This window comes from Tauraco erythrolophus, chromosome 2 (assembly GCF_009769465.1).
Source record: "Tauraco erythrolophus isolate bTauEry1 chromosome 2, bTauEry1.pri, whole genome shotgun sequence".
Lineage (NCBI taxonomy): Eukaryota > Metazoa > Chordata > Aves > Musophagiformes > Musophagidae > Tauraco > Tauraco erythrolophus.
Genome location: NC_141466.1, coordinates 112,913,981 through 112,937,680, shown reverse-complemented (window position 1 = coordinate 112,937,680; position 23,700 = coordinate 112,913,981). Strand labels below are relative to the sequence as shown.

The 23,700-nt window shown below is 37.2% G+C and overlaps 1 protein-coding gene across 1 annotated transcript in view; it reads left to right on the top strand.

The window, feature by feature from the left end:
* ENAH (ENAH actin regulator) overlaps positions 1-23,700 on the top strand; it is a 102,572-nt gene that overhangs the window by 54,584 nt on the left and 24,288 nt on the right. The window contains exon 4 of the mRNA XM_086631762.1: positions 9,479-9,563. Coding sequence (XP_086487888.1) covers positions 9,479-9,563 — 85 coding nt within the window. The remainder of the gene's footprint in view (positions 1-9,478; positions 9,564-23,700) is intronic.

The window sequence follows — 23,700 nt, the reverse complement described above, 5'->3', positions numbered from 1 at the left end:
AAATGTTGATAATGTATCTGTGTTAGAATACTGTCAACAAGTGTTCCTAAGTTTTATCTGCTGGGAGGTTTGTCAGTGCATCATCTACATATTACTTAGTTTTTCTGACCTGTATCAGTGTAAGAAGTAAAAAAGATCAAGTATCTTTCTGAACATGCCTGCTTCAATAATAGAAATAGGATACCAAGAAGCTTACAGTTTAGAAACAAACTAACTGGAGTACTTGCTCGAAATTTAATTTAGTTTACTCCAAACTAATTGGAGTACTTTTCCTAAAAATGTAACTAGAAATGAATCCTTGGTGTTAATTTTTTTTTACCTAGCATCTCTGACATAGCTGAGTATTTACTTAGATGCAGTCCTATTTGGTATTCTGATGATGCTGCTTCAAAAATCTGTACCTGAAGAGGGCAACTTGTCTCTTTATAATGTATGTAAATTGCTGTGTTTCCTAGTGTATCTTAAAGCATACAGAATTTCCAACTCAAGTAAAATAAAGAAATCCTATGTAGCTAGCTTCCCTTTTACTCTAGAATTGCCTACAATTAAAGTTTGATTCTTGCAGTATCCTTATTTTCTGCTGTGTTTTCTCCTTTTGGCAATTTCTCTATAATAAGTTGTATTTTGTTCATAAAAGGAAAGCAGTTTTAATGTTAGCTGAGCATACTGTTCAGAAATTCATGAAGCTGCAGATGAACTTTAAACTTTATGCAAATGTTCACAGAAGTCTAAATGGCTTCTGAGGAATATTAAAGATTACTTTGTGAACATCCTTTTAGTTTGCAAGTCAGCTGTTACTTATGACTCTTGCTCTTTTTTAAAAAAAAAAAAGGAAATCCTATAGTCTCCTTCTCTTGCTTATATTTGGAAAATGTCATTGATCTTTGCTCACAGTTGGCATGTTCACCTGTTGTGCTGGCATAATTTGAGGTTGTTTAATTAAGGATCCCCCTCTAGTGGATCTGCAGCAGCAGAGAAGACACTGGGTCCCTGAACTGCTGAGTGCGCTCTGATGGCCTGTTTGTTATCCTAGTGAGTTCAGAACGAGAATGAAAGTGTTGGAAGTTGGAGTAGAGTAAAGGTTTTACTGCAACTGGCAATTTTCCTCTAAAAAAAATGGTACAGGTTTGTCTCAGAGGACTCTGAAGTGGTGGCTGCCTTGTCAGTGAAATTGTTTCAAATATTCTGCATGTCTTAAGGTTTTTTTCTCCCCCTGATTTTCAATGCTGATCATGTGGTCATCCTAATTTCTCTTATGCTGGAGCTTGTGTTTATTTAAATCCATGTAAAAGTCAAAGTGTTTTCACTCTGTTCTGGTTTGAACGATTGCATTAGCTAGTAGCTATTCAGCCAGACCATGTTTTCCTGCTGGCTAGCTGAGCAGGTTGTAGGCCACCTGCAAATCCAGAAGAGAAAGAGAACAACACAGGACTGCACTTTCTCCTGGAATTTTAAGGTAGACTGCTAACGCTACAAGTTCCTGCCCCATAGTATTTAGGAAGAGATGTACTAAAAATGAACTAAGATTCATTTGGGAAAATTTTGGAAGAGTTAACCCATTTAATTAAATAATTGTTTGAGGTGGTCAAAAGTTACACCATCATCAAATTACAAGTCTGTGTCATGAGTTTAAGAGGTCATTTCAAGAGGGTTTCTGGCTTTAAGGCTGTATGCAGTGTGTTCAGATACTCGTTAATTAGTCTTAATTGTCTAGAGTAAAGCTGACGGCTTTCTGCAAAGGTTTCGCATGGCTTTACAAAGAAAATTTTCATATTTGCATTTTTTCATATTTTCATATTTCAGTGTTGCAATCAAAGCGAGTCTGGAATGAGAGAAAAGCCTCAATGAAGGGAAATTAGATGGCTGAGAAACTTCTCTGATGTGTGAAAAAATGGCCCTTATTCCTTCAAAGGAACAATCAAGTAAAGGAAGTGTGCGCTGGGAGATGGGAGGAACAAAGGGGTATCATTCTCAGTTTTGCTGCAAAAATACCTTCTAGTTCAGCTGGAATTGGTGTTGTTTTGTGTGACATCTGTCTTCAGTCTCAGGAAAGCCTTGCTAAGAGAAGAAGAAACTAAGTGTGAGATTTACATATGTGTAATTTGCATTTGAGGAGATACTATGAGTTCATTGCAGAAGTTGAAACTTCTGGCAGAAGAAGAACTGAAGGATGTCATACAACTGTAAATAAGCCTGTTCTAGTTCTTTCCATTAGAATTATATATATAATATATAATAATTATTATATACATAAGATTCATGATGGTTTTTGTAGTGATCTTTAACAGTTATGCATTGGTTCTTGAAAAGATTTTGGCATGTTCTGGATATAAAGGCAAGGGTAAGAATGGCTTCAATGGAGCTGTTATAAAACTGCCTTAGATGATGCTTTAATTCATAGGAGAATGGGGAGGAGGAAAAATAAACAGAGGTTTTTTTGTTTCCAGAATCTCTTCATTTTGTTAGTCTAGTCTTGGAAAAAACCCTTGAGTTAAAGTTCTTTGAAATTATTAGTAACCCTAGGAGTTAAGTTATCTATTTATTAAATAATCAAGCCTTTATGGGGAAAAGACACATGCTTTTTCCACAGCTGTATACTGATGTGTGGTCCTTTCTCTTACCGCAAAGATGGTTTGTTAAATCCTTGCTGATAGGGGAATGCACTTACTCATGTCATAGATTGCATTTCCATACTTTCAGAGACTAAATTATTCAAACTGAAACAAAAGGTGGGGTTGCCTAGTTGAAATTACGTGTAGAGGCTCTAGGAGACTGAAATGAGAAAGGTGTATGAGGGGCTGGTGGGGTGGATCTCAGATGGTTCTTCTCATGCTGTTTTGGTTCACATTATGCTAAAACTTATTTTGAGAGAAAAATTGTTCTACTGCAATGAAGTAATTACACTATACCTGTACTGTTGGCAAGCCTCTGGTGCAGGCTGTCAGCACTCCCTGTCAGAATGTAACGTGATGTGGTATTATTACCTGTGTTGTCAGAAGTTGGATAATATCTCTATTTTTACTGGTAAGTAAAACTTTTCAGAGTTTTACTCACTTCTAAGGGTTGCCTGTCTGATATTTCTGGTTTGCATCGTTCTTTAGGATTAGTGTTGTATCAGGTGAAGGGGTGAAGGCATTAAAGTTTGGGTGGGTGACTCAAAGAATTTCCTTAAATTTGGTAGTTTGTCTTAACTGCATGGCAAACATGCATAGAGGTATAGTAATTTTGTGGATAAAGTTTTGTTTAATAAACATTGGAGAATGTTAATATATTTTTCTCTCAAGGGTTGATATTGTTGTCTTAAATATTACCAGTGGAAGTTGTAGCTATATTAAATCCGCTGTCTTTTGGGAACAGGGTGTTGTCATAAAAATCATGAACATAGTTATGGAAACACAGCTTTGCTAGAAAGGCTCATTTCTGTAGTGTTACACACAAATAGTGACAGTCATCATCTATAACATTACTATTTAAACAAATTTTGAAAGAATTGCAGAAAAAAGCAATAAATACCCTGCAGTAGATGTTATTGATATATTTAGCTTTTGATACTTGCTTTTTTAAGATTGTGATATTGTAGTTTGTCCTGGTTTCAGCTGGGACAGAGTTAGTTTTTCTTTTTAGTAGCTAGAAGAGCCCTGTGTTTTGGTTTTAGTCTGGGATTTGTTATGAGAAGAATGTTGATAGTGCACTGGTGCTTATAATTGGTGCTGAGACATTGAGGACTTTTCAGCTTCCCGTCTTTTGCCAGTGTGCAGGAGCACAACAGACTGGGCGGGGGCATGGCTGGGACAAAGAGCCCACAACTCCTAATTCAAGATTTGAATTTAGATGTAGGATTAGGGGCTAAATTGACCGTAGAATATTCCATATCATGCAACTTAATGCCTGGAATATGGATGAGGGTTGGCCAGGAAGTTGGAAACCCCTGTTTCTTCTGGGGAAGTCTCTCTGATCTCGGAGTTCGTTCTCTCTCTCTCTCTCCCCCCCTCTCTCTCTTCCCTTCCCCCCGCCCCCTGTCTTGGGAATACTCTTGGAGTTCCATCTCTCTCTCTTTCTTTGGGCCTCTCACTTGTCCAGGATTGTGGTTTTGGGACTTAACTGGTTTGGGATTTCTAGTTGGGATGGGCGTTGGTCACCGGCTGGTGAGCAATTACACTGCGCATCATTTGTTTGTATCTATTATTATCATCATGTATATATATTTTCATATAAGATGATTATTATGTTGTTGTTTTTCTTATCTCAACCCATGAGTCTCCTTCCCTTTTCCCTTTAATTCTCTTCCCCGTTCCCTAGGGGTGGGGGAGGGTGATCGAGTGGCTGCTTGGCCTTTAGTTGCCAGCTGGGTTCAACCACGACAAGTTTCATTAAGCGACCGTAATACCCTGCTGCCGAAGCTTTGTCTGTCTGTCTGCCCCTGCAAAAAAGGACAGCAGAGGGAAACCGCAAGCCCGCTTAAGGTCACCCAGCAAGCTAGTGCTGAGCCAAGTCCAGCAGCCAGGTTATCAGCACTCTGTTTCCAAGGCTCTGCTGGCATTGATAGGAGGCTTATCTCTGCTTAAATTCAAATGTATTTTAATGAATATTTTTGTTATTCTTGTCTCATTTTTATTACCTTGATCAGGTAAAAGTGCTTGTGAAGTGAAATGGAAAGCGTTTACTTTCAGTATAGAAAATGTAAAATAGTTACCGCTCTACTAAAAGAAATCAAAGTGATGAGTAAATTAACTGGGCTGAAGGTACTTACAAAGTGGTAGCCATGTATGAGGAAGTAGATGTTTGAAAGAAAGAGAAGTCTTAGCTGGAAGTTGCTTTATCCGAATAGAAGTACTAGAGAATAGTTTTGTCACTTGTTGATGCTCTGGTTTTGACCATCGTAGTTTTCCTTATGAATTGATAATACAAATCCAGGTCTAGGGGGTTGGTGCCATTTTGCTTCTGCTGAAGGCCAGTTAGGAAGTCTCCGCTGACTTTGTTCTGTAATGTCCTAGAGCAGGACAGGCTCTGAATGGGAGGAGGAGGAGCTAGAGGCAAGGGAAAGAGGTTACTTGACCATAATAATTTTTCTTACTACTTCCTAGCATAGATGTCTGAAAAAGCCTGCTTTCCATTCATTCAGAAAACCTTTAAGCGTTCAGTGCAACACCTTTTTTTTTTAATTTTATTTACATTCTTATACTCTGTGACAGAAACACGTCTTTTTGCTGTGGTTTTGAACTCTTGCCTGGGGTGTGTTCTTTGCTTAGTAGGTGTGTTCACACTGTCCTTAACAAAAATATTTTCTGAAGATACTAATTAATCAGTACACTTATCTTCATAGCATATGCCTATATAAATTAACTTGCTGTCTGCTTTCAATCCATTCTTCCTTTGAAAAGTCAGTCGTACTTTGATTGAATATCATACTGTTGTAACTGCACTGCTGCTTAGTTTTGGCATTAACATACTGAGACATGAAAGAGTGAGAATTCTTAATTATAGTTGTTTATATAAACTTTCTCTGGGGGAAAAGTTGAGATCTTCACCTCAAATTAAAATTCTCATGTGCGATAGTTGTCCAACTTTTTCTAAAGATACTAGATATTTTTAAAATTAGATTTTGTCTTTTAATGCTGTACTTTGAACAGTACGGTAATTGCAGGAATGTTTGTGTGTGTGTGTTTTGGCTTTCTTGACCCCTAGGGCATGCGGGATTCTGAGGAAGATTCCATGTGATCTGACTGCTAGCAGTCCCCCAAAAAAACATTTCATGAATCTTTGCGTTACCAACTCCCAAGCAAGCCTGTCCTGCTAAATGAAAATACACGTTGTAGCTCATTGTCTAATCTGTAGTACATGTATTGTTCTGATCTTGAACAGTAGATACTCCAGGTTTTTTAGCACTATTAGTTCACAGGAATGTGATGTCTTCAGTGCCAGCCAGGTGCTGTGTCAACGCTGCTAGCATAAGGCAGGTGGCATTAAAATAAGTGGAGTGGAGAGCTTGGTGTGAAACTCCAAAGCAGACAATGTAATTGCGAAGATTGAAGGAACTGGTGAACCAAAAAGCATTGAGGGAGGAGAAACCGTGTGTTTCCATCTCCAGCTTGCTGATTATACTTTCATAGGGTTATTGAACTGGAATTAATTCAGGTCTTGAATGGAGATACAGAGCTAATATGTTAACTGAAAGTGAAAATGAAGTTAAGGAGTTTGATAAACTACAACTCTGGTTGTGGTTTGAAAAGGTGATGTTGGGGATGCTTAATTTGGCTCAGGCAGCCTCCAGCAGTCCAACGTCATTCTCTGAGCTAGGCCAGTGTAGTTGTCTGTGTGACTGCACGAAGAACCAGAACTGGTCCTGATCTGGCTGGTGAAAACACTTCTAGCAGGGCTTTTCTCCCCTGGGATTTTTAATGCATTGAATTTCCAGTCCGTCTCTCACTACACAGTTGCCTGAATGTCATAAAGGAAGGGTGATGCAAAGGTGAGAATAAGCTGAAAACCAGAAAGCATTTAAACTGGAATGGCTGCTGAACAAATTAGTATGAAATTATATCCTCTGTCTGTCAATGTGTGCCTTGGAGTCCACCATCTGTGCTTTCTTTAGAAAAAGAAAGATGTTAGGCTTTCCTTAGAACTAAGAATGAATAGACCATTCAGCCTCGTCTCTTACTTGGCTTGTACCGGTCTCTGAAGATAAAGTGATCCTGTAGAAGGATCAGACTTTTTTTTCTAGGCAGTATCTGTGAATATTTCTCTTGGGGCTTGGTATTCCTGAAGTATCTTGAAACGTTCAAAAGCTCTGAGAGAGCTTTTTATTAGCTAGCTCCTGCATATTTATTTATTATACCATCTGTCCCGCTATCCAGACAGTTTTATTTTAGGCTTGAAGTTGTGGTCTTGGCTTGCTGTAATAACTGAATTTTATAGGACAAAACATACTTTTCCACCTGGTACGTACCTTTAACGTGCCAGTGTCTGTTAACATCGTGGTTACCAGAAGTCTGTGCTTGCAGAGAGGAATTTGTGAGAGAACAGGCCAAATGACTTGGTAGCTGAACTTTTCATTCATGAAAGCCTTTGATATGCTCAAGTTGCATTTCCTAATGGCAAAAATGTATAAGGAATACTAGAACAACCATGTTAATTGTTAGCAGGGGATTGTGTTTGGCGTTCTTGCATGTATAGCTATGAAAGAAGCACATAACTTGGTGGAGTAGGTTGGCCAGGTTACGCCAGCTTATCTTGGCTGATGTTTGTGTTCTGCAGAATTTGGAGAACATGATTTTCTGAGGGACAGTGCTTGAAAGTGAATTTTGAGACTATGAGAACAGGTTTTCTGATAGCTAGGCTGGTTTGAATAGCCAGTGCAAGTGAAGCTAGGTGGTTGGTTTCCAGCAGCACTAGCAAAAGAAAGAGTTGGGAGGACACTAGCAAAATAATTGTAGAGTGGCAGTTCAAACTCAACTACTGCAGCATGATAATACCTTGTTCAAAAAGACTGTGAAATTCTCTTAAAGATTAAATGGGTGAAAGTCTGAAGTTTTCGTTTCCACTGTAATTTCAGTACAAAATAGTTTCAGGTGGTAAATGGCCGTAGTACGAGCATTTCTTTTTATTTGCATTCTTTGTTATTATTTTTAGGTCCATGCGTTTCATGCTGAGAAACGGCGGATCTGAGGGAAAGCAGTATATTAGATGTGGCAAGCGGTAGTGGTATATAGCACCTTTAAGCAGCAACGCAGCTGCTGCCTGGTTGTGTCTACTTCTAAAAGTCCATGAAAGGCTGCAGCATGGTGCAGACAGCAAACAGCCCAGCTGCTTGGGAGCTGCTGTCATGGCTTAATGGGCATAAAAGCCTTCCACCTGTCACACAGGGGAGATGACAGAGGAGGATGTGTGACTTCGGAAGTTTTAAAGCAGAAAAGTTTTCCAGATGAGCAATATGACAGATGTTTCTGCTTGCTGATAACTTGCAATCAATTATTGTTGCAGTTAAATCTTTTACATTAAAAATAATATAGATTTTTATCTATGGGTATCTCTTGGAGGTAATCCAAGCAAAAATAGTACAGCCAGGGCAACATCGTGTCCTTAAGTATGAGGACGTAATGCTTGCTGAAAAGAATTAAATAAGGAAGAGACAACCTTTGTAGTACGCTTCCTGCTTTTATCTTCTACAAGTAAGTTCTTGCATTACTTTTTAACTGTAGGACACAGTAGATAGTATACACTTCTAAAACTTTCAGGATTCGTTGTCTTTATGACCACAGTGGAAACAATACTATGCTGGTTTGAGTAAATGAACTTTTTTGTATAGCCTTTGAACAGGGCACTCATTTACTGACTCTTGAGGCAGGGTCGCCTGTCCTTGGTGTCTCAGTGTGTCACAGGCGGTGTCTTCATGTTTTTGGATGACTTTCACAAGTTCGGATGGCAAACAAATTTTACATTTTGATATTTGAGATGAGGGAGATCTCATTACAACTTCATTACTCTGACTAGTTTGGTGGAATCTCAGCTAGAAATTACTGTTTTGCTTTGGGACCTTTTCAGAACTTCAGACATTTTTATTGTTTTTAATTCTGCTTGCTTATAAATTCCATGATCTTAAGTGTAGCTATGGTCTAAATAATTTTCTGGTTTACTGCCCATTTTTACAGAAACAATGCATTCATGATCTACTGTATTCCATTCCACACTTCTTCATCCTTCACTTCTTTTAATTCTTTTTAAATAATTCTGTACTGTAAATACATTTGCAAGGAAAATGGAAAAACCTCTGTTTTCAGAAGAAAGATTTAGCGTATACAATTATTTGAAAGATTTACGATTCAGAATTGCCCATCATTAAAAGTCAAAAATGAATTTGCATGTCCTTCTCTTGCATTTCTTGTGCTTAGCAGAATGCACAATTTGTACATAAGTCATATGCCTCTGTTCCTTTGGACACAATACTTCCCTATCCACAAAGGAAGATCATTGATCCAAGTTGACGAGCTAAAATCTGAGTAAATTTTGGTGTGACTTGTAGAAACAACTTTATCTTCCTTCTTTCAATATGGTGATAAGTTTCTGATGTTTTTTCTCCTGGTTTTTTTTTTTCCTCATTTCCAGTGTTCTATTTAGGTGAGTGTTTTAATTTTTTGAGCCTTTTCTGTTCCTCCAAGAGCACTTGTTCATTGTTTTAAAAAAATCTCAGACTTGGAGTGCTTTTCAAAGCTTTTGTCAAGTTCCATCATGTATAAAATTTATTTTGCTATTCTGTGAAACTTTTTCATCCATGTGAAAGAAATCCATTCTGTAAATATGTAAGGTAACTTTTGTTGCAGTTTTTATTTGCTGTATTATGTTGTTGAGCTTGTTTGGCTTAAAAAGCAGAGCTGAACAGTTCTTATATTGTCATGTGGTGGCTGGCCTTTTTCCTTCATTTTGTGCTTTTTTGCGTAGTAAAAGTTAAAATCATTAATTTATGGTCTGTCTTCGCTTTTAGGTCCTACATTGCCTCGACAGAATTCACAGCTTCCCTCTCAAGTACAAAATGGTCCATCACAAGAAGAATTGGAAATCCAGAGAAGGTACGGTATTATAAGTGAACAGCTGTTTAATTGAAGAACATGGTAACTCCTTGCTAATGATGAGAAATTAAATGTCAAGGACTTACTCTCTTGCATTAGTGCAGCTTTTGTATGCGTGCAGTTTTCAGTAGTGTAGCTTTCCTGTGTGAAACTTTGCTTGTAGCTAGATCCCTTGTTCGTGATCTCCACCCGTTCAAACAATGCAGTTGCTATTGGCCTGTCACGAAAGAGTTGAAGATCAGATGGGAAGCCTTGGAAGATTTCAGTGCTGTCATTTTCAACCAGACTAATTAATTTTCCAGTGACTGTTGTGTCTTCAGTTTTTGACACACGCTTATAAAGCAGCAAGCAAGGAAGGAAGTTTTAACCTTTAGAAGTAGAGAATTAAATCATCGTGGAGAATGACAGTTTTTCTTCCTGAATGTGAATGCACTAGACCAAAATACTGTATTGGAAAGCTTGATCTCCTTAATGCTGTATTGGTTCTTTAGCAAAGAAACTTTCATTTTCTGCTTTTAGTGTATAAATTTATGGAACCTTTAGCAGTTTAACTTTCAGCTGTAGCAGTGCTACTTTTATCTGTGCTGCTCTCAGGGACTAGTCCATGTTCCCCATACCAGTTGGCACTCCTCCAAGCTAAGCTGTTCCCTTCCATGCAAAGCCACTGTACCCTGTCCCATGCCCTGTGGGATATATTTCCGACCCGTTGCATTTTTAACGTGGATTTTTTTTCAGTTCCTTTTATTAACCACTATGTATCGATCATGTACCCATGTTCTGGGAACAAACTTTCTAGTTGCCATATTCCTGCTTTTGTTGTGTGGCAATATGGGTTAGCGCAGTAGGTTAAGTGTCTGGGATATGGGTATATGAAATGGCTAAGTCTTCTAGGATAGTGCTGCCAGACTGGGTAAAGTGAAAACAGGAAGACCTTGGGCTGTCTCAAGCATACAGCCTGTGGTGCAATCCTGGATTGTTTTACCATCAAAATACGCCCAGGAGATTAGCTGTTCCCTTCCAGAAGGGATGCTGGGAGTGATTTAGGTCACATGCAGTACAGATGCAGGGAACAGGATCCTTGAATAAATAGGAAATGGTCCAGATTAGTGGTGTAAATGCACTTAATAGCTTTCGGTGGTAACTGGAAAAATATTTCAACATGTTGGTGCTGAAGTTTTTTCTGTTTTGATAGTTTGCATTTAGTTTGTTTATGAAAAGGTGAGCAGAACCAGATTACTAATTTGGGAATAATTCGTATTGTAGATTTTATAAACTAGCTGTACATGTTGAACAAAGTTTTGACATCAAAATTGCTCATACTTGTCCGTCTCTTTTATGCAGTGTGTTCTTAAATCTGAGCCGGGATCACTTTGTTTGAAACTCTCCTTGTTTAAAAACAAATAGCAAGAACCTCATTACAAATCTGTCTGTTTGATGTGTTTATGTGCAAGTCTGCTGTCATGATAAAGGTCGTCTATGTCACTCCTTTTGACAGACTTTTAAAAAGCTTTTTTCGTTTGATATTTTTTTTCTGTTCTACAGTAATGGCTTTTAATGTTTTTATCTCCTGTCTGTTGCTTTAGAAGGATGTATTGAAATTTATAATGCTGAAATACATTTTGGAGAAGCATTGTACATAGATGTCTCTTCAGAAAAAAGTGCTGTCCCATATTAAGAGCTCTGCAAGTCTCTCAATTTTTTGTGTGTAAAGGACATCTTATCAGATGGCATTCTTATGGCTTCACTTTCTTATTTGATCAGTGTGCTCTACTTGTTTTCATCTAGTGTAATGTCCTTCTTGAAGTCTGGTCCTGGTTTTGATTTATTTTTCCCCTAAAAATGGATAGAGAACTGGAATGAGTGTTTACTCATGTTGCCGGCCAGATTGTCTGTGGAAAGACTATTGCTGTTGCATCATTAAGCCTAAGAAGAACATGTAATTTTGTTAAAATGTTTCACAAATGCTTCTCTGGTCTTTTTACTATTGTAACTAGATGGTTATAATACAGCTAGTTTGGTTAACTCTAAGCTAGAGCTTCTCTTCTGTAGAAACTGTCTTTCAGCTTTTAGACTGCAGTAACAATAGTCTTACTACCGTAATGTAGAGAGTAGTAAATAGTTGAGAAGAAAAGGTTTAGGTCTATATTACTTTTAACATATCTACAAGTGACATCTCCAGTCTCAGTAAAGGATAAAGGCAGCATGGGCAGAACTGAATTCTGTGGGGAGCAGTAAGACTACAGGGAATGCAAGAGAAGGGAATAAATGTTACTGTGTAGGAAGGAACATGGGGTTTGTGATGGATCAGTAGAAAGGCGCAGGCTTTGCTAAGTCTATTACTTGTGAAATGTGTATGTGGGGTGAGGGTTTTGTTTAAGATTTGGCTTGATAATAGTTGTCTTTAAGTTCTGGTCTCATATCCCTCCTGATAAACATGCCTGGATTCAGTAGTGTTTGACCGACTCTCATGTTAAGTTCAGGAAAATATTTTTTGAAATTATTCTAAGCCTGAGAAAAAAAAAATCTGCTTACATAAAGTTGAAAAAGAGACCTTGTGGAGGTCATCTAGTCCAACCATCTGCTCAAAGCAGGACTAATTTCAAAGTTCAGTTATGTGGCTTGTAGTGTCAGGGTTTTCCTAGGCACAAATAGAAATGTTTCCTTAGAAATGTTTTGCCAAAGGAGGGATCAGTAAAGAATGGCATATTAAAAAGAGCTCTTTGACTGATCTGATGTTTTCCTTCACTTTTATAACCAGTGTTCAAGAATCTTGGGGAAATTGGGAACTGAAGAATTAAATTAGGTCATTGCCAACAAAAACGTAGTATTTTGGTTCAGAGATTTTTCTTTATTTTAGAAAGCATTTAGGTGCCTTACATTTTGAGTAAAAGTGCTAAAGTAGTAATATTACTTTGTTTATTTTACTGCAAAGCTTGTTACTTGAATACTTGTGTTGTTTACTGTGCTGTGATGGCAATCTATAAAGCCACTATGACCAAATGTGAGATCTAAAACACTGAGGCTTTTATGAGACCAAGATTACACAGAAGGTGGTCAATGAAATAATTTGTTTTTTTCTTTTAAGAAACCTTAACACATGGTGTATGCTTTACCTGTCAGGGAGTACTTGAAGATGACTGTAATTTTCCTTAACTTACACTTACTTAAGTACAGTAATAAGCAGCTTTAAAACACTTCAGCTTCCGTTTTCGATCCTCGAAAATGAAGGGATTTTTTTTGTTGTATGGTTTATTTTTCATTTTGTCAGAATGGTAGTCAGGCAGTGTTTATAAATTCCACTGATTGTCGACTGAAGTTGGCTTGTTATCAAACATACGTATTTGTTAATAACTTCAGAGTTACTTAATGTCAAATACCATTTTAAAATAAAAGATTAGTTCATGGCATACCTCTGTGTGCTACTCGTGCATGTAAATTTACCTTCTCTTCTAGCCATTATAAATATGTTGTCAGGAACATGAGTCACTGAGTTGGAATCTAATATGACACTTGGGAATTTAATGAGTTAATGTTTATAAATAACTTCAAAATCATCACTGCTTCATAAATAAAGAGACCAAGAACACCAGAAACAGAGAAAGTGTATAGATTGTAAGGAATAATGAAGGTATACAAGCCGCCTGTTGTCCTTCAGGGACGTAATGGACCAAAACTTGACCGACTTCTGTCGTAAGTACTCAAAAACATTAGAAGTTCACGTAGGAACAACAGCAGAATGTTAGGAGGTTTCATAATTGTTAAATATTTTAAGTTTGCTTACAGTTTTAGTTTATATCATAGATTACGATGATACTGTTAAAAGAAATTAAAGAAAACTTGGTATGTGACTGTGCTAGAAAGCAGTATTGATATGGTGTGGTTTTCATAACTTTTGGGACCCTCGTTAGTTTTAGATAGTACAAGTTCAGAGACTGACAAGGGGAGCAGTTTCTTGTTTACTGATAGACTTAAAGGAATGGTTTTTATTTTACAGTTTGAAAATATTATTTTCTGAGATTTTGCTGATCTTAATTTTTAACTATGGCAAAAGAATTTGTATTTTTTTACCTGTAAATTAGTAATTATTAGATAGATAATTCCCGAGCTGTTTGGAAAATATATGTGAAAATACTGAAAGAAAAAAACCTGCATCCCACAATTCGGTAGCAATGTAGCTATAATAATTTAAGGGAAGGAAAGTTTGCCCGTCAGTTTCTGTCCCTGGGAGCCTGGTTTCAAGTGATTTCCCGCAGCCTGTGATCTTTCCCTAGTTAGTGGCCAGATGTATGGTTTCCAGTTTTCCTTTGCTTTTGAAGTTGTGTCGTTTATCCAGCAGCCTGTTCTGAGGCAGTACGATTTCTTTAAAGGTATATGGATTGATGAGATTATAACTAAACAAACAGCTCTAATCTGAGACAGGCATATGATTACAATATAGTACTTGGCTTTTTGGTTTAGGATCTAAGAGCGGTCAGTAGAATACTGTCATATAATTGTATTGTGTGCTGTGTGTGTTACAAAATCTGTATGAAGTTTGCGTCCTAGAGACGTGGTTTAGATGGAATCAAAGGGGTTTTTTTTAATGCCTAAGCTCAGGCTTTTCCAGCTGGTCAAAGTTACATCAGTGTAAACTTTTCAAGTTGAGCTCACTGAGGTTGTTTCATGGGGCAGCCTGCGGCCAGTTGGTTTTGTCCAGTCTCTGCATCGCATAGTAAGACAGGAGACAAAAGGAGACAGAAGCAAAATGACCCATCAGTGTTGTTTATCTCATCCTAAAGACTTCGTTTGTTTTTTTTTCCTTCTTGCCCTCAAATTTTCCGGAGAACAGAGTTCTGGTATAATTTTTTTTTTTTTTACTGCCTCCCATTTTCTTTCCATTCACAGTAAAGTTTTCCTTAGTTCTGTCAAGTCTAGCTTTCAGAGACTTAATAACTGGCTTTATGGAGAGGTAATGGGTGCCGTCTGGTTACAGTACTGAATAGCTGTAGATGTTGGGTAACATTGACATGTTTACCAGACTGAGAAGAGCACTCTTACATTAAGCAGTCTTTTGACTACATTGGCAAAATTGCTGCCTTAATTGCTGCAATTGAATATGGATGTTGCTTGAAGGATGGTTCTGACAAGTATCTTAGTTAACACTTTTAAAAATGTCTCTTTGAAATCTTAAGCTTTCTGCAAAATTTCCAGTTCTGTGGGTTTTTTTCTGTTTAATGCAAAACGTGAAATTGGGATTAGAAACTCTTCTACGTTTTTCCAGATTTTTGGTTATTGTGGTTCTCTTTTATGAAATGAGTTCTCTGTTGTCTAGAGAGAACTAGAATACCACTGAGGGAGTTGCCAATGGAAGTAGATTTTTCTACTCTTGAGAATCTTACTTTTTCTGAAATTGGATGTGCACAGATGACTTCTGCAATCTGGCTTCTGCCAGGTATGTAAACTAACAGAACACTTGAATTTAAGATGAAAAGATCGAGGTGAGGAAAGCTAGACTTAATGAGGTTTGATCAAAGAGCATTAATAGATCCTTTTCTCTATTAGAGGTCCTGCATCTAAAAACCTTTAGTTTTATAGTTGCCTTTTCATGTCTCTGTCATGGTTGTTGGTTACCAGTTTTTGCTTGACTGATAAAACCTAGTTCGTTCTCTTATTTTCTTATTTCCAAGTAATGTGGTTTGAACTTATAACGTAAAAGCTTGTTGTTAGACCTTAAATCTCTTTTGATCAAGGAAATGAAAGCCTGTTAGTTTGGCCTTGCTAATGTGAAAAGCTTTAGAACTACTTTTGAAGAAAAGAATAATTAACCAGATAAAACATAGCACAGTAAACTGTACCCAGATGATATTTTCTTTTGCGAAAGCAGGAAGGCTGTTCCTGGGCTTTAGTAAAGCATTTGATAACTAGAAATTTCCTTCTTGGTAGCTAAGGTGGAAGAGAGGAGGATTACTGTGGAAGTGTGAGGAGCATAAAAACAGGCAATTCCTCCAGTATCATTGGGATTGGGAACGATCAAATTTTACTTGGTGTTTTGCTGAACAAAATAAGTCCTTGCTGCTGATGCAGGCTGAGACACATGAGTACAAAGGAGAACAGGAGGAGTTGGATGATGTTGCAGATTTTGATGATCAAAATGGAATAAAAAATAATACATAGTTGATGTCTTGGTTTTGGGTGATTTTTTTTTTTGAGGGGGAGAAGAAAACCAGAATGCGGAGACCAAATACTGGTGTTTAGGATGTATTAATACTAGTGTACAAGGAAAATCAAGTTGACAGTGGAAGTGTTACATGCAATGGTGATCAATCAGGGGAAAGCTGCTGGAATGACCTCTAGATTTGCATAGTGTTTCAAAATCGTGATACATTTAATCAATTAAATGCCTTTATAATTTTGCATGAAATTAAGTGTAAAGTGTTCTTTGAAACAAACTTTTAAAAAAGATGTAATTGAAAGAGTCTCACCTTTCATTACTGTTCAAAGAACCAAAAGTCCACTGCTGTTGAAACTGGAAGTAATCATCAGTTCCAGAGCATATACATAAACTCACTTCACAAACCTGTTACCCTTGAACATTCAAACTTTGCAGATCATCTAAGTGCCTGTTTCTTGTTCATTTTAACAACTTGACTAGCTCCAGTCTGAGTTTCTCCGAAAAACTGCACTTTGTTCAGGTAGAAGCTCTCCAGACTGTCTAGCACTTGAAAAATTATTCTATTTAAAAAAAAAAAATAAAATAAATAAAGCTAACTTGATAACGGTTTTAGTGAAAGCATATAGCAAGAGTTCAGTTTAGGTGATGCAAAGTGAAGTGTGTGCAACTGAGAGAGTTTAGGAAGATGAAAAGATGTTAAGTCTTCATCACTTCTGTTGTTGGTGCATCAAGTGTACTTTTTATTCGTGGAACCTCCCAATCTCAGTGGGGGCTGCCTGTGTTTGGAAATTTGCAATTTGTATTGACATGATTTAGGCTGTATTTTCTCTTCGGAAATGAATTGTGGAATTTGGGGGGTGGTGTGTGTTCATTCCGTGGTACGTAAGCATTATTGCATATTTAGTAGACTTATGAGACCATACGTGAGAGAGACCTTTGTGGTAAATGCTGAATTTTGGAATGATGAATAAATATTTAATATTAAAGATGGAAGAGCAAGTTTAACTTTGATACTCAGTTTTTATTATTCATTTAAGTTCCTGCAAATTCAAAGGGCCATAGCAGACACACCTTTTCCTTTTCTGAACTTGTGCAGAAGATGATCAGAGGATTTAGCTGTTAAAACTCAAACTAGCAGCTAAGTTCAAAATAATCAACATGTTAAAGCACTCACTTTTTTTTTTTTTAATAAACAGTTGTAGCAATGATAAAGTAGCTTGGCTGTATCTAGTTAAATTGAAGTCCATAGAGCGCATGCAGTTACTTGCAGTTGCAAGAGTCATAAGGCTCTTCTGTAGACGAGAACACGCTTCAGATGGAGCTGAGGTCACCCTGCATCTGGTGCGGGCGCCTCCAGCTCCACTCCGCATTGTGTAGCCTGTTTGCAGCCAGCTGCTCTGTTTGTTGCAGTGACTCAGCGGTGGGAGGAGGAGAGCCATCATGTGAGATGTATTCCAGTAGGTAGTGACTGTCGAACTAGATAAGGGTATCTATGCCCACATGCTGGGGCTTTCAGCATTTTAGAATAAAACTCCAAACGTTACTGTCTTTTTTTTTTATTGCTCCATAGATTTAGGCAGAGTTAGAGGAGCTGGTGCAAGAGCTCAGAGCAGCCCTTAAAGCCTAAGCAGATGGAGACTCCAGGACTGGAATACTATGGACTTTTTCTTGTTGAGCTAGTCATTGCAATGCAACTTTTTAAATTTATAAATGTATTTTAATGGTTAAATGTATTTTAATATTTATTTAATTGGCAAATGTAAGTTTAATGGCCAGATCACCAACACAGGGTGAACAAGTCCATTGGTTTGGATTGATGAATCCAGGTTTTGATAATTAATTATGGTTGATATTATACACTTACCTTTAGAACTTTACATAGTGGTGTTATTCCTAGATTTCTTGTTTATGTTGAGTTATAAAATTTACATTTTTAAAACTAGTCAAGCACAGAATGAAAAATGTGTACATGGTTCAATACTTTTGTTATAATCACATTTGATTTCTTATACAGAATATCTGTTCTGAAAGTTACCGTTAAGACAAAGTGCAGAATATTACTGCTGTGTTTTAAGCTAGAGGTGGTCAACCTTCATGCTGCCTTTTGAATGTCATCTTTGTGTCTGTCTTCTACCACACCTCGTATGTTTGATTCAGAATAAGTAAGAGCACAAACAAGAACCTGTTCTTCAAAAAAGACAAAAAAACCCCATGTGGGCGCAGACCTGAAAAGCTTCCCTCAGGGCAGTCTGTTTTATTATTTATTTATTTTTTTTAATTTGGCTTTTTTTTTTTTAGTGGCTGAAGTGATGGTTTTTGGTGTCCTTTTTCAATACACTTAGTAATTTTTTTTTTCCCAACCTTGTTGTTGTTGTATCTTTAAGCAGACAAAACAGGGATAGTATTACTATTGATCTTTGAGTGATTTGATGCCCTGCTTTGACACCAAGTTATTCAGCCAAGAAAGAATGGAATATGAAATTGGTGTGTTCATAAATGGTGACTAACAGCTGTCAAATACTGTGTATTGTCTGGCTGCAGCTGACCTCTTCACTCAATGCAGCAATTACTTCAGTCAGATCTGTTTCTCAGGATATTTTGGTTTTTGCAGGCTTTGTCTTCGATTTTTGTTTTCTACAGTGAGTTTTAAGACGAAATACTTCAAACCAGTTTCTATTCATCTTGGAATGTTTGTCAGCTCAGTGCCTGTTGAATTTGGATGTGATACAAAGATGCTTCTGTCTGTACTGTTCATGGAAATACCTCTGTTCTTAACGTATCTGGCTTCATGACAAGAAGCCTTTTGGGTTTGTGGCTGAATTCTGTTACTCAGGTTGATGTATGGTCGTCTTGGTGTGGTTTCCTATCATCTTTTTAGGAAAAAATTTAATGGCTTGATCTCATGTCCAAGAGCAAAGCAAGCCAATGTTTGAATCCTGAAGATTTATGTGAACGTGCAGAAAAACGTCCACCTGAGGAAACAAAGTGACCTGCCAGAGCAGACAGCTATTTGCTTTCACAAACTGTTTCAGGAATGGATTTGTTACATGTGGTTTTTTTTTTAGCTTTGGTGCCCTTGTGATAACAGCTCTGTCTCTTGACACAGTGCAAACGTTGAGGCATACTGTCTCTGGTGGAAGGACAGTCTTTCTACAAACTGAGACGCTTGTGGTGACTCTTCTGCAGATGACCAAGATATGGACTTAAATCTGAAAAGCGTTCAAGACAAAGACAGCTTCTCTTTGGCTATTAAGTCTGCTCTGACACAGAATATTGTTTTACCAGTAAACATTGAAGTTTCTTAATCCAGTTGAGATCTTTGTCTTCCCTTCAACCCATATGGTAATGGTCATATTTCAAAGAGAATTGATGGAGGCTTCAATTCTTTTGATTGACTATATTGAAGTCTGCAGCAAAAGAACTGGAAGATCTGTCAGTAATTCACATCCAGGAGCAGAATCTAAACCAACCTGTTCTCCCCCCACCTCCAAAATACAGATCTAAAGGTATTGGATAGTATTAATTTGAAATAGCTTCCTAGCTGACCATCACGCAGTAGTATGTGTGAGGATCTGTTGAGTGCAGTGATGTTACTTCCTAAAGGCATGATAGGAAGTGATCTCGGTGTACATGCAGTGTTGGCTCATTTCATATAACATCAAAAACTGAGGTAGTAACATTTCGTCTTGGTATTCCCTTTTATGATCTGATTTGGAACAAACTAGGAAGGCTTTGGGTGTACCTGGGTTAAACTATCAGCAATTCTGTTTTGTAGTTGTTATGTAGGAGAAATTTTAAACACTTGCACTGTCACAAAATGTAGGGGTTTTTAGCAGGGGTGCAACAGTGTGTACTTAACTCTACTGATTGCGTTTTTCTCTTCGTGTTATTTCAAGAATGTAGTCATGCTCCTGATTCTCGTCTGCCCAGAGAACTGGAGGATTAATGCTGATAGAGTTCAAAGTCACAAGTTAGTATTGTAAATGTGATTCTTTCTTCATCCTCTGACTGTACCTCCTCATAACTCCTTGACTAGACAAAAGTATAAGGGCAAGAAAAAGAGAGGAAATAACTTTGAAAACTGTTGCAATATCAAAGTAAATAAATTTACAAACAAGAAGAACAAAAAAAAACCCACAACACCCCTCCCCGTCACCCCAAAACGAAGTTTCCTAAGATGCTTTTGGCATGAAACTAATTAAAATCCAAAAATAAAGTTTCAAGAGTGGGATATATGATAAAGCTAGCAGCTATTCTGAAATTCTGAAGTTGACTCTTCGAATCTAAACTCACGTGTAACAGCACCTACATTGCGTATGACTGACGTGCTGTTCAGATTTATAGCACTGTCTCAACTATTCAATGTAAATTAGCTCTTAGATTCTAGTAATTCACACTTCCAAAATAAACAGGATCACTTTGCCTTAACATATTAGTGTTTCACTGTAAGATAGCTTTCTGGGGCATTTTTAGTACTTCTTCAGCTTTTTCAAAAGTTGTTCTGCTAGCTAGATACTGTATTTCTAAAGCTGAAGGATTTTCATGAATTGCTTTCACAACGTTCATTAATGTTCCTGTGCTCTAGAACTACCAAAGTCTTGGCACTTCAGAATGCTTTAATTGATGTGTAATGACTCTTCGTATTATGCAGAGGGATTAGTAGGTGATAACTTTGATCTCTTGACAACATTTAAAAATAAAATTACATTATCTAGTGCTAACTAAACACAACCAGGGATGTTTAATGCAGACAAATTTGTCCTTTTTTTAATAAAGAAAATTATTTCTTCATCTTTTTTAGCTACAACTTCTACACGTGCTAAGCTGTAGTTCTTTCGTAGTTTACAAAATTCATTCTTACTTATTAAGTTGTGTTGGAGACACTTGATTACATTACTGGCATACTGGTATTCTGACCTGTGCCACTTTTGGTTTCCTATCTGAAAGGTTTATTAACATTGTTAAAACTACTTAAAAAAAAGCATAGTAGGTTGTGGTGTATGGTTTTTTTGGTTTGGTGTTTTTCGCTTGTTGACGAAGGGATGCTGCAGATATATGTGATGAAAATAATTTTAAGTTTAAATTACTGTCAAGGATGGTGTATTTAATCTGGTGTATCTTACTGCATGGAAATGTTACGTAAGATTAAAAATATTCGCAAGGTATTTTGCTGCCCTCTCTTGGTAGAGCATTTGTATTGTAAGCAAAGTGCTCAAGTTGGTCATAGTTTTTATTTGCACATTTTAAAAAATTCTGGTTTTATTCCTTTATTTCCTGAAGAAATGGAAAATGAGGATTCTTTTACAAAAATAGAATGTTAAATACTGAATCACTCTATTTAATAATGAGAACTTTTAAATTCAGGTGTGGTGTAGGTGAAGTGGTTATCTCACTGCCTTTTATCTATATCTTAGCAGACAGCCAATACCGTTTGATAGCATCGATTGCTGACTGAAATATCTTTTGCTTCAGAATTAAGGTTAAAGCATAGAAACACTTGGGTACATTTTGTTATGACCCATGGGTGTCATGTGTCTTTATAGCTCTCTGAAGAGGAGAAGAACCTCAGGTGAGCCTTGGGAACATGTTCACACATATTAGGAGACCTAGTCAATCCCAAACAAAGTTAGACTTGAACATACATTATACGCTTTCGCTAAAATTGCATGTAATTACATGGTCTATTGAGACACAGTATACATTTATATACAGTCTTGTCAGCCATGTCTTCCACCTCCCCTCCTTGAATATAGTGTATATTTATGCACACATATGGACATACCCCTCGGAATAGTTAAAAAGCTTTAAGTAAAACCTAGCAAGAAGTCCCCACCCCCAGAGCAAACACCTGCGATATTTCTCCCTGCTACTCTCCAGTCCTCTGGGTTTTTTTTGGTTTAACAGCTGCTTATGCATAATGCAATTTCTGTTTTCTAAATAGCCTTCTATGGTTGTTTTTTTTTCTTCTGTGGGCTTTTTCCTACTCTTTCATTGAATCACTCTGGCAAGGAGTTCCACATCTCATCTGCCTGAGGTGCAGAGTTGCTCACTCTTTTTTGTCTATTATTTTTAATTTTTTTTTTAACTTTACTCTTATTAACAGCGAGTCTTTCCTCCCACCTGTTGTATTAAGATGTCCTTATTGCTCAGGATTTTATAGACCTCCAGTTGTCTTTTCCAGAATGCAGAATTCCAGCTTCTTTAGTTATTTTTTAAACGGAAAATGATACGTTTGATCATAGCGTTGGTGCTCTTTGAACCTTTTCAGTTCTTCTGTTTTCCCCCTTTTGAGATGGGAACAGAGATGCAGAGTTGGTGAAGCCAGATGATGGTATGTTTTATACTGCTTTGTAATCTTTTCCTAATGTGTAGCATCTGGGTTTATGTTTTTGAACAGAACATGTCAATAAATGGATGTTGTCACAGAACTGTCTATCTTGAGCCAGGACTCAATCCTGAGTCAGTAGTCAACTCATAGTCCAGCATTTTATACATGAATTTAGCAGATTTCCCCTCTCCCCTGCATCGCTTCAGTTGAGTTTTATTTGCGAATTTTATTGCCTTGTTACTTGGAATTAGAAGATCTATCAGTAGTTCTTCATAATCAGCCATCATCCTTGTTGTCCTAAATAGTATTAAGGAGCTTAGTGAAGAGCACCGCACTCTTTTTTTTCCAGATTGCTTATGAAAATTTGAAATGGCACAGTTCTTGGTATGGCTTATTGCAGAACTGCCTTGGTGACGCTGCTCTTATGTGAGAAGTGACCTATATCAAGGTTCTATTTCTGTAAAGAAATGAAGAACTTAAGAAAAAAGATTTAAATATCTGGCAGCTCCTTGATATGTTCTTAAACCCAGTAAATTGATGCCTTCTGGTTTTATAAACAAAATAATGTCAAATGTTTATAACTTCAAATGCTTTATCTACTTTTTAGTTTTAGGATTAACAGTCTGTACGTTTCTAGGTAGAATATGCTAATTCATGGCAAATGAATTAAAAAGAATGAACAAAATAAGAAAAGCTGCTTTGGAGTCTGTAAATGTTGACTCCTGCTCTGAATAGCCTTTTAGCAACAAACATCTGTGCCTCCACCTCTCCTTGATAAAAAAAGAGCTTAAGATGACCAAGCTGAAGTTAGCCATGATGAAAACCCCACTTTCCTCTGATAATAGATTTTATCCAAGGGCACATAGTAAAACTAATTCTGTACAATACAGAGTTAGCTAAAACGTAATGCCAAAAATACTTTTAATATCCCTTTTGGAGGTTAAATTTCTGTGGTTTATATTGTATTCTCTTGGTATTTCGTAGAAATCTTCTACTGATTCCAAATATATATCACTCAATTAACAGACTTTTTGGTGGACTTCAGAGGCTAAAAATCAAGCATTTAACAAGCAGAGTTGCAGCCCTAATTTCTTAGTGACTGCTGTTACAACTTTGTTATGTGGGATAGGAGGAGCTGACAGAGGAACTGATGCAGGAGCAGAACTGTTCTCCAGCTTCTGATGATGTTGAGTAAAAAGCTCAGTAGGGAAAAGTCCTTTTGCTGTACATAACTGGGACTTAATTGCTTATGGTAATGATGAAATTTCAATATTTAACAGTTTTGAGGGGTTTTTGCTTGTTTTTGTTTTTAAAGGAAAAACATTGGATGGACTTCAGTAGTAACAGTACATGGGCTGGAATTTCCAGTTCTGCCAGTATTTTTAGTGTATGAATAGGAGTGAAAGAGCTGAAGTTTCCTTCATTTTCGGGTTTCAGTTTTACATGACTCTAAGCATATGGCATAGAATTAGCAATGACCTTTCCAAATAAGATTGCCCAGCGGCAGTCTATAGAAAACGCAAATCTAGTAGCTTGAGGTGTCAAAATTTAGATCTCCCTTTTGCTTTATAGTTAAAAGCTGCCTATGCTTTGTATTTGTTGAGAAGCTCATCTTCAGTTTGCATTGGAAGCATGGCAGAAAAAATGGCTATGTGCTT